This window comes from Cucurbita maxima, unplaced genomic scaffold (assembly GCF_002738345.1).
Source record: "Cucurbita maxima cultivar Rimu unplaced genomic scaffold, Cmax_1.0 Cma_Scf00354, whole genome shotgun sequence".
Taxonomy (NCBI): domain Eukaryota; kingdom Viridiplantae; phylum Streptophyta; class Magnoliopsida; order Cucurbitales; family Cucurbitaceae; genus Cucurbita; species Cucurbita maxima.
Window position 1 is genome coordinate 33,892 of NW_019272370.1, and position 8,812 is coordinate 42,703.

General features: G+C 37.4%; 2 protein-coding genes across 2 annotated transcripts; one reads left to right on the forward strand and one right to left on the reverse strand.

Annotated features, from left to right (window-relative positions):
- Positions 1-2,048: 2,048 nt before the first annotated feature.
- On the forward strand, positions 2,049-4,689 carry LOC111474407 (rho GTPase-activating protein 5-like). The gene is made up of 5 exons (XM_023119505.1): positions 2,049-2,518; positions 2,949-3,069; positions 3,169-3,288; positions 3,648-3,878; positions 4,056-4,689. Exons 1-5 carry the CDS (start codon positions 2,049-2,051, stop codon positions 4,533-4,535), a joined length of 1,422 nt encoding a protein of 473 aa, XP_022975273.1. The 3' UTR covers positions 4,536-4,689.
- Positions 4,690-4,744: 55 nt separating this feature from the next.
- On the reverse strand, positions 4,745-7,931 carry LOC111474408 (GRF1-interacting factor 3-like). Its single transcript, XM_023119506.1, has 5 exons — positions 7,791-7,931; positions 7,587-7,694; positions 6,890-6,966; positions 5,611-5,695; positions 4,745-5,530 (listed from the first exon to the last, which is right to left on the reverse strand). The coding sequence occupies exons 2-5, from the start codon at positions 7,662-7,664 to the stop codon at positions 5,129-5,131; spliced, it is 642 nt and encodes a 213-aa protein (XP_022975274.1). The 5' UTR covers positions 7,665-7,694; positions 7,791-7,931; the 3' UTR covers positions 4,745-5,128.
- Positions 7,932-8,812: the final 881 nt, after the last annotated feature.

The following is an 8,812-nucleotide window of genomic DNA, read 5'->3' on the forward strand; positions in this document are numbered from 1 at the left end:
AAAAAAAAAAAAAACAATTGTTGTTGGAGTAGCTTGCAAGGAAGTCAAAAGAAAAGAACAAGGGAATGATTCAAAAATGGTTGGTTGTTGTGCATGGAATGGCATGTGTATTTTACCTGTCAATTGCATGCTTTAAGCCCAAGCATTTCAACTTTACATTAATATCTACCATTCACAAACCTAAGTCAAACATATTTTTTTTTAATAATTATTACTATAAACTATACCATATCGCTATTATTATATCATCATCGACACCTAATTCTTTCCATTTACTATTATATAAAAGTTTTATGTACTCACTCCAAAATAATATGTATATATAAACGTGAAATTTGTGACATCGAGTAAAGAAGATATATACGAATGGACTAATACCATATCTGAATGAATAGATCCTGATGATAGGATGATTAAGAAAAATTTAAAAGAATTGAAAGTCACTTCTCATATTAATAAGGTGCACCTTCTTTTCCAATACCTTAATCACAGGTTAATTAGAGACTCTTTTGAATGTATGTGAGTGAAGACAAAATATACTGAAAAGACTCGTGATTGTGCCAAATTAGGAAACCAATTGGTGGGGGTTAGGTTTTAAGTAACATTAACAAATTTGATAAGGATATTGATTATTTATCCATTGAACTTTTCAACCTTATAATTTCCGAACATTTCAAGGATTTTATCATTTTATTTTTTTTAAATTAAAAATATAACAAACAAAGAAAAAAAAATCAATAAATTTAAAATATTTTAAAATATTTATTACGTTAATTTATGATAAATTAACAAATATTATTAATATATATATATTTATTAAAAGTGGAGTAATTAATGTGGGGCACCGTGTGATCAACATCATGCGGTGGCGGAGAAGTGAGAGAGGTAAGTGTATACCTACCTATACCGTGACATTTCCGCGGACATCACGGGTCAATTTCATTTTTATTTAATGTCGTGTGTCTTCTAATTACAACTCTACCCCACATCTACTTCTCATTATTATATATATATTTCTTTTTATTATAAAAAAAAACATTTTCTATTAAAGAGAATTAAAAAAAAATGGGACGTGTGTCCCTCTCAATTGCCAGGAAAAACTATGAGTGTTCATATGACTCGAGAACTCAGATTCCCCAACCCAAAACATAAAAATTGGTTGAGTTAGATTTTTTCGGTTTTGGTTTGAGTTGAATTTTTGAAAAAAAAAAAAAATCAACTGGGCTTCAAGTTGACATTTTTTTTACCCGAGCTTAATCTTATCCTATTTTTAAGATTATTATGAAAATTAAAATATTTGATGCATGTACGAGATTTTAGTTATTAATATAATATATATGATAAATAAATATAATTTTTTAAATAATAGGTTAATTTTTTAAAAAAAAATTAATACTTTTATTGTAATTTAAAATAATAATGAAAGGGTAATAGAAGGACCACAAAAGCCCATGTGCCCATGTGACTCTCTCTAAGCATAATAACAAACACAACGCAATTCAATTAATGCATAACACTCGAACCTTTTTATGCTAATTTCTTTCTTCTAATATGTTATGGTAAATTTAGACGTTAATTCTTGATGCAATATATTTTCCAAAAGTTCCCGTCTCAATTTCTTTTCAAAATTGTGTTCGATTTCATTACGAAATGAGGTAATTCAGTTAGAAATGGTGGAGTGTAATGAGACAGCCAACAGATTGGTACTTGGAATTCCATGGCAGCCAAAAAGAAACAGAGGAAGAGAAAAGAACATGAATGCAATGATTCAAAGGAAAGGGTCCCAATTCAAAATTCATCACTGCCCTCTCGTCCCTTCCATTTCCACTCTGTAATGTTCCAAAACATAATCACACTCTTCGTATCACTTCCAAATTCCACTGAAACAACCAAATATAACAGAACCCAACAAAAAAATTCATGCACATTATCCCTTCTTTTCTTCCTTCATTCATCCACCATCATCCTTTTCTTTCTCAAAACCCCATAAATTTGTTTCACATCTTCTCAATCTTTACCCTTCATTTGTTTTCAAGCAAGAACCACCCATGACTCGCTTGTTTCGATCCAAATCGTGTGGACATGTCGAAGTGAAGGAATTCAAGCCGCCGCCGAGCTCGTATTACGACAGCGACGATGAGGAAGAAGAAGAGGAGGACGAGGAGGAAGACGACGACGACGATTATTATGGAGATGGGGTTGGGGTTAGTGTAAATGAAAATGGGTATGGCTTGGTTTTGAGAAATTCGGTCTCTGATAGCGATGAGGACAAGCAGGAGGAAGCTACAAAGCATAGTAACAATGGCAATCAGTTTCAGATTCTTGACATTTTGGTCACTGCATTGAGGAAATCGTTGGTTACTTGCAGCGTTGAAAGGGATGATGTTTCTTCGATGGATATCAGCTCGCCTGTGAATGTCAGGCATGTTTCTCATGTTACGTTTGATAGGTTTAATGGGTTTCTGGGTTTGCCTACGGAGTTCGAGCCTGAGGTGCCAACCAGAGCACCTAGCGCCAGGTGAGCTCTTTTGTGAAATTGGTTTCTGTCACTGTTCTTCCAACTCGGATGGTTGTTTGAATTGAAACTAAGCTCTCCACAATGACTTGATATTGTCCATTTTGAGACTTATTTATTTTCCCAAAAAGCCTCATATCATTGGAGATATATTCATTATTTATAAACTCATGATCATTCCCTACATTAGCCAATGTGTGACTCAATCCCAACAATCCTCAACACATGAATCGATAGAATTCATCACTGAAACATGTTTTAGTTCGAAGGAATTCTGAAATTTTTTATCAAACTGAAGGAAAAAACGAACCAATTTGTAGGGAGAACTGATAGTTGCCTTGCTTGCATCGATTTGATTCTTTTTCTTTGTGATGAAATCATTTTGGGAGATTACTTCTTATCCATATTCCTCAATTGCATTCTTGTGATCCAGTGCTAGTGTTTTTGGAGTTTCTGCGAAGTCAATGCAGTGTTCTTATGATGATAGAGGAAATAGTGTGCCAACGATTCTTCTTATGATGCAAAAGCGATTGTATTCAGAGGGAGGTCTAAAAGTATGTATTGATTGATTGATTACCGTTTGGTAATGTTTTCTAGCTTGTTGAGACCTTCACTTTTTTCTTGATGACTTTTAATCCTTTTCACCATTGAAGGCAGAAGGGATATTTCGAATAAATGCTGAGAATGGCCAGGAAGAGTTTGTCCGAAACCAACTAAATAGAGGCATAGTGCCACGAGAAATCGATGTTCACTGTTTAGCGGGCTTGATTAAGGTATTTTCATTGACTTTAACTGATATTATCATTGTGAGATCCCACGTCTGTTGAAAAAGGAAACGAAACACAAACCTCTCCCTAATAGACGCATTTTAAATCTGTGAAGCTGAAGACAATACGTAATGAGCTAAAGTTGAGAATATCTACTAGCAGTAGACTTAAGCGGTTATAATCATCTTTTCCTGTTTCTGTCTGTCGTGAAATGGACTGATTTTTTTGTGCATTGGAACTTTCCATTTAAGAAGTTTGTTGACTGCCAAAGTTGGATCTGCAAAGAACATTGAGATTTACTTGGCATATTGTTTTTATCATTTTTCGTGCGATCTTCTAAGAGCTAGTGTTTGTCCCGTCTATAGGCATGGCTTAGAGAACTTCCTACAGGAGTGCTTGATACGCTAACCCCAGAACAAGTGATGCAATGCAACACAGAAGAACACTGCATTCAACTTGTTAAACTACTCCCTCCCATGGAGGCTGCCATCCTTGACTGGGCTATCAATTTGATGGCAGATGTCGTGCAACATGAGACGTACAACAAGATGAATGCACGAAACATCGCGATGGTTTTTGCACCGAACATGACCCAGGTGTGTGGTCGACTCACAAGTCTCAACCTATTTATTTGGTAAATCGTCGTTGTTGGTTGATATGATTGCAAGAACTCTACCCTTGGAGTAGACGATAATCTCTTTCTGTTCGACTAGCAATATCACAAATACAGGCACTCTTACGAACTAACAAGCAGTTCTCTTAATTTGTTGCAGATGGCTGATCCCTTGACTGCATTAATTCATGCTGTACAAGTAATGAACTTGTTAAAGGTCCTTATTCTTGAGATCCTCCAAGGGAGGAAAGAATCAGAGGCCAACCAGCAGTCCTCTTGCTTGGATCCTCCCCACCACAATACTAACACAAAATCTTCAAACTCAACCATTGGTGAATCCTCCACGAAACAGCCAAATGCTATTGTTTCCACTGCAAGCGATAATGCAAGATGTAACAGTTTAGATAGAGTTGACTACACTTATGGAGGAAAGAAGTATGAAAGCTTTGAAGAGAAAGAAGAAGAAGAAGAGCAATACCATTCAGCTTCTGGAAGCACTCCAACCAGATATGGATGTGAAACAAGTGAGTGGCTAAGTTTGAGAAAAGGGGTGAGGAAGCTATGCAGGCACCCTGTATTTCAGCTGAGTAAATCAACTAAGAAGAGTAGAAGTTTAGGAGTTGTAACATGTATGTACTAGGAAAGTCCTGACTGCTAAGGAAGGGTTCACATATTGCATAGGCTTTGCTGGGATTTGTGTAAACAGATGTAATGAAACAGATGAGTGTGTGTTTGATTTTAACTGGTTGGAATTGGATAAATGTCTCCTGTAACAAGCGAGTGGTTTAGAGCTCTATAGGAAGGAAAACTAGAAACTACATTTACAGTCTTTTTTTCTCTCGAAATTGTGGAATCATTGTTGAACAACTTTCCATTGCATTCAAAAGTTTGAAGTCAGTTGAAGAACAGACTGCTAGAAAACCTGAAGTATATTCTAAAATCCTACCGATCCTTAGAAAGTTGTTTACAAAATGGGATAAAAGTGGAACTGATCTCTACCAGTCCACCACTGCCTCTTCAAACTACGTTTGCCTTCTATTACCAAGTATGGAATTCAACTGCATGCCAAGACTCTAACAACACGAATTACCTAGACATTTTGCTTAAACTAAAACTGAGAACTTTGGGTTCTTCGCTCAATCTACTAATATCACCAGAGCATGGAAGTTCTACCGTACGAAGCACCTACTATTAACAGCCACATGTGAATGCGGAAACAGCCGTCAGGCTAAGTTACTTAGTTTCCTCTCCATCGCCACCCCGACCAGCAGCTGAGCTCCCCTGGCCATCAGCACCTCCCACATCACCAGAGTCCTGCTTGCCACCTCCACGGGCATCGGTTTGCCCGGAACTTCGAGCAGGCCCTCCAGCACCAGCACCCCCAAGGGTCCCCTCGGGATGATGTGGGTGATGCATGCCATTGTTGGCCCCTCCCATAGGTCTTAGTCCCATTTGCCCTTGCATTGCTTGCTGGTGTTGCTGGTGTATCTGCTGTTGTGGATCCTGTAATTGATGAGGGTTTCCGAACTGCAATGGAACTTTTGGAGGGAAAAGTCCTGATTGCTGTGCCATTATAGCTGCCTGAGGGTGCTGCATATAATAACCCCCTTGCTGCATTGCAGGATGTGGAGCCATCTGACCATTCTAGCACAGGTAAGAACGACGTACAATACAACATCAATTTAGGGGAAGCAGAGGCCTAATTAATTACCCACCTGTGGAGGCATAGCTGGTGCCTGTGGCTGGGCATCAGCAATTGCAGCTAAATACATCAAATTCTTCTGAAGTTGGGCTTGGTACCTAATTACGAGAATTGTATTAACTCAAGTAATGGAACTCAAGTAAATCGAAAGCCATGTAAACATGGGGACAAAATGGAACTCAAGTAAAATGCATGTAGGGAAATCGAAAGCCATGTAAGACAAACAGTTTTAGAAAATACAACACTTTAGCAGTCCATATAAACACAAAGGCACAAGATTGCATAACAAAGGATGCAAATGATGTAAACCTATCAAAAATTAAAAAGGATTGTACCGTACTTGACTCAAAATATTCACAAATGTACTACCTTATATCAATTCTGAAGCACATATTTGATCTCATTTTAGATAATAAACGCATACTTGACCGGAACAAAGACCATTTCATTAATATGTGAAATAGATTGCAAAAGAGAGTTCAGTCTGTGAAATGCAAACTCGATCTAGATACCTAACTAAAAAATGCAGCAATAGAAGCAAGATTTATAGTGTAGAAAGCCAGCACCCAGAGACCCCTCAGCTCATGAATTTCAAGATTCATAATCCTTACTTTCAAATAACATGCAAGGTAAATGTGAGATCCCACATCGGTTGGAGAGAAGAACGAAACATTCTTTATAAGGGTATAGAAACCTCTCCCTAGCAGACGCGTTTAAAAAACCTTGAGGGAAAGCCCGAAAGGGAAAGCCCAAAGAGGACAATATCTGTTAGTAGTAGGCTTGGGCCATTACAAATGGTATCAAAACCAGACACTGGACAATGTGCTAGCTAGAGACAAAACCCCAAAGGGGAATGGACACGAGACAGTGTGCCAGAAATGATGTTGGGCCTTGAAGGGGGGTGGATTGGGGTCCCACGTCGATGGAGAATGGAACAAGTGCCAACAAGGAAGCTAGACCCCGAAGGGGGTGGATTGTGAGATCCCACATCGGTTGAGGAGGAGAACGAAACATTCTTTATAAGAGGTGGAAACCTTCCCCTAGCATATGTGTTTTAAAAATCTTGAGGGGAAACCTGGAAGGGAAAGCCCCAAAAGGACAATATCTGCTAGCTATGGGATTGGGCCGTACCAGTAAATCAACTACTTATATACATGACACAAACCACTTTGAACTATATGTTTTTAGTACCACAGAAAATTTACATCAAATCAATGCAACAACTTCATGGACTCCATAAACAAAGGTAGAAGCGCATATAGAGAGAATCACAACCATCCACGACAACTTACTGAGCACATTCGTTTAGTTTCCCCAGATTTTGGTTGTCAAGTATGGCCAATATCAACTTTTTGTTCTCATCCAGATACTGCACGCAGTAAAAAGTAATCGTTGTTCATAACTTTAACTCAAACATGATAACAAGGATCTGATCTTGAGCACTTAAACTAAATCCATATTAGTTTATTCAGTTAAATATATTGATTCCAAATTACCTTGTCATTATCAATTCTCAATTGAAGACATTAGTCCATCATGGCACATTTCAATTAAGCAAGAACAATAACCACTTGCCCTAATTAACAAGAGATGAATAATAATACAAGCTCATAAAAAAAGAAGAATGAGTGAACCGACATATGTTCCCCCCATGTTCCTCTAATGAAAAAAAAAAAAAATCAACTGCAAACCTAGAGATTCAGATAGTCTGTGAAAAGGGTTAAAAAATAATTATATAATGGTCTCCAACTACTGCAACATCCCTAAAATAATACTCCCATCAAGGGGCCTACTTTACTTGCTTCTTTCCGTCTGCAAACATCCAGTAATTAAAGGAGTCATTCATGTAAGAGCTATTAACTTATGAAGAACAAAAGCAGTTGCATTTCAAAATCACATCGACGGCGATAAACAGAGCTCCATCAAATCAAACACATCATAAATAAGCGTTTAAGATTTAAAGAAGAAAGAGAAAGAGAAGGAGAATGCCTTTTGAATCTGCTCGGAAGTGATATTGGTGGGGGGAAATGAAGGCATCATCGGCATCATTTGCGGTGGTTGCTGCATCTTTAGCTTTCCTGAATATAAACCCTAGCCCTAACTCTCGGAAAAGAAATTTCCAAAGTCAACAGAGATTGAGAAGAGAAGGGGGAAAAACAGAGGAAGACCGAAAGGCAAGAAGAGAGAAAGAACCTGTTAACCGTTCAAAAGGAAGCTCCTTGAGATCGGATTCGGGGGAAAATCTCCGGTACGGCGCTCGGATGTTCAAAGAAAGGAAGGACGGGAGGAAGAAGAAAGAAAAATACCACAAAAACAAATGGGGAAAAGTGTGAATAGGACAAGAAAATTAAATAATAAAATTACAAAAATTATGTCATAATTTCAATTTTGTGCAATTTAAACTTAATTATTATTGCTTGGATTTTAGGGGTTGTTTGTTCCCTTTAATTAATTAACTAATTCATGTTAATTTACCAAAATTAATATATTTAATATAAATAGAAGTTTATTAAAGGAATGAAATTTCAAATTTAATTAACTCATTAATTTGTGTCAGTCAAATGTTGAATTGGATGATGCATTCTCTTCTTGATCGCATCACGACATTTGTCTATTTGGACCCTTATTTAACCGGTTGGGCACCACTTCTATGTTGTCACCTTATCTGTTTATAAATGAGGGTCACAACCCACTATTTTCTTGTATGTACCTATCATATCATCTTTTCAGATTGGAATATTCAAGTGTTTGTTCGTACCACCTATCGCGAGTTAGAATAATAAACTGTCTGCCGTGTGAACATTAACTATTTGTTCACCACCATTTCAATCTAGAACGATAAACTACTTGTATTTACCAGCCTCCTCAGGTTGGAATATTATAAGATCATGACTTGAAGCACGATCAAATTAAAGCATCAGTAGACACCTACTTCTATTGGTTAGTTCATGATCCAAGGTTTACACTCTAAATGTTCCTACAAAAGACTGAGTTAACCCAATGTTGGGTGGAATCCAATACTCAGTTCTAGAACCATAACGATGCACAACAGGCGTTGTAGAGCTCATAATATTAACCCAAATAGCATAAATAGCTCAATTAGGCTTAGCTATCATTTAGCTAATTTCCCCAATTTTAAGCTCATCAAGTCATCAGCGTCTTCAGCTTCCCGTTAAACTTGAGGATGGCTTCAATTTCTTCCCGCTGGCGGGGGC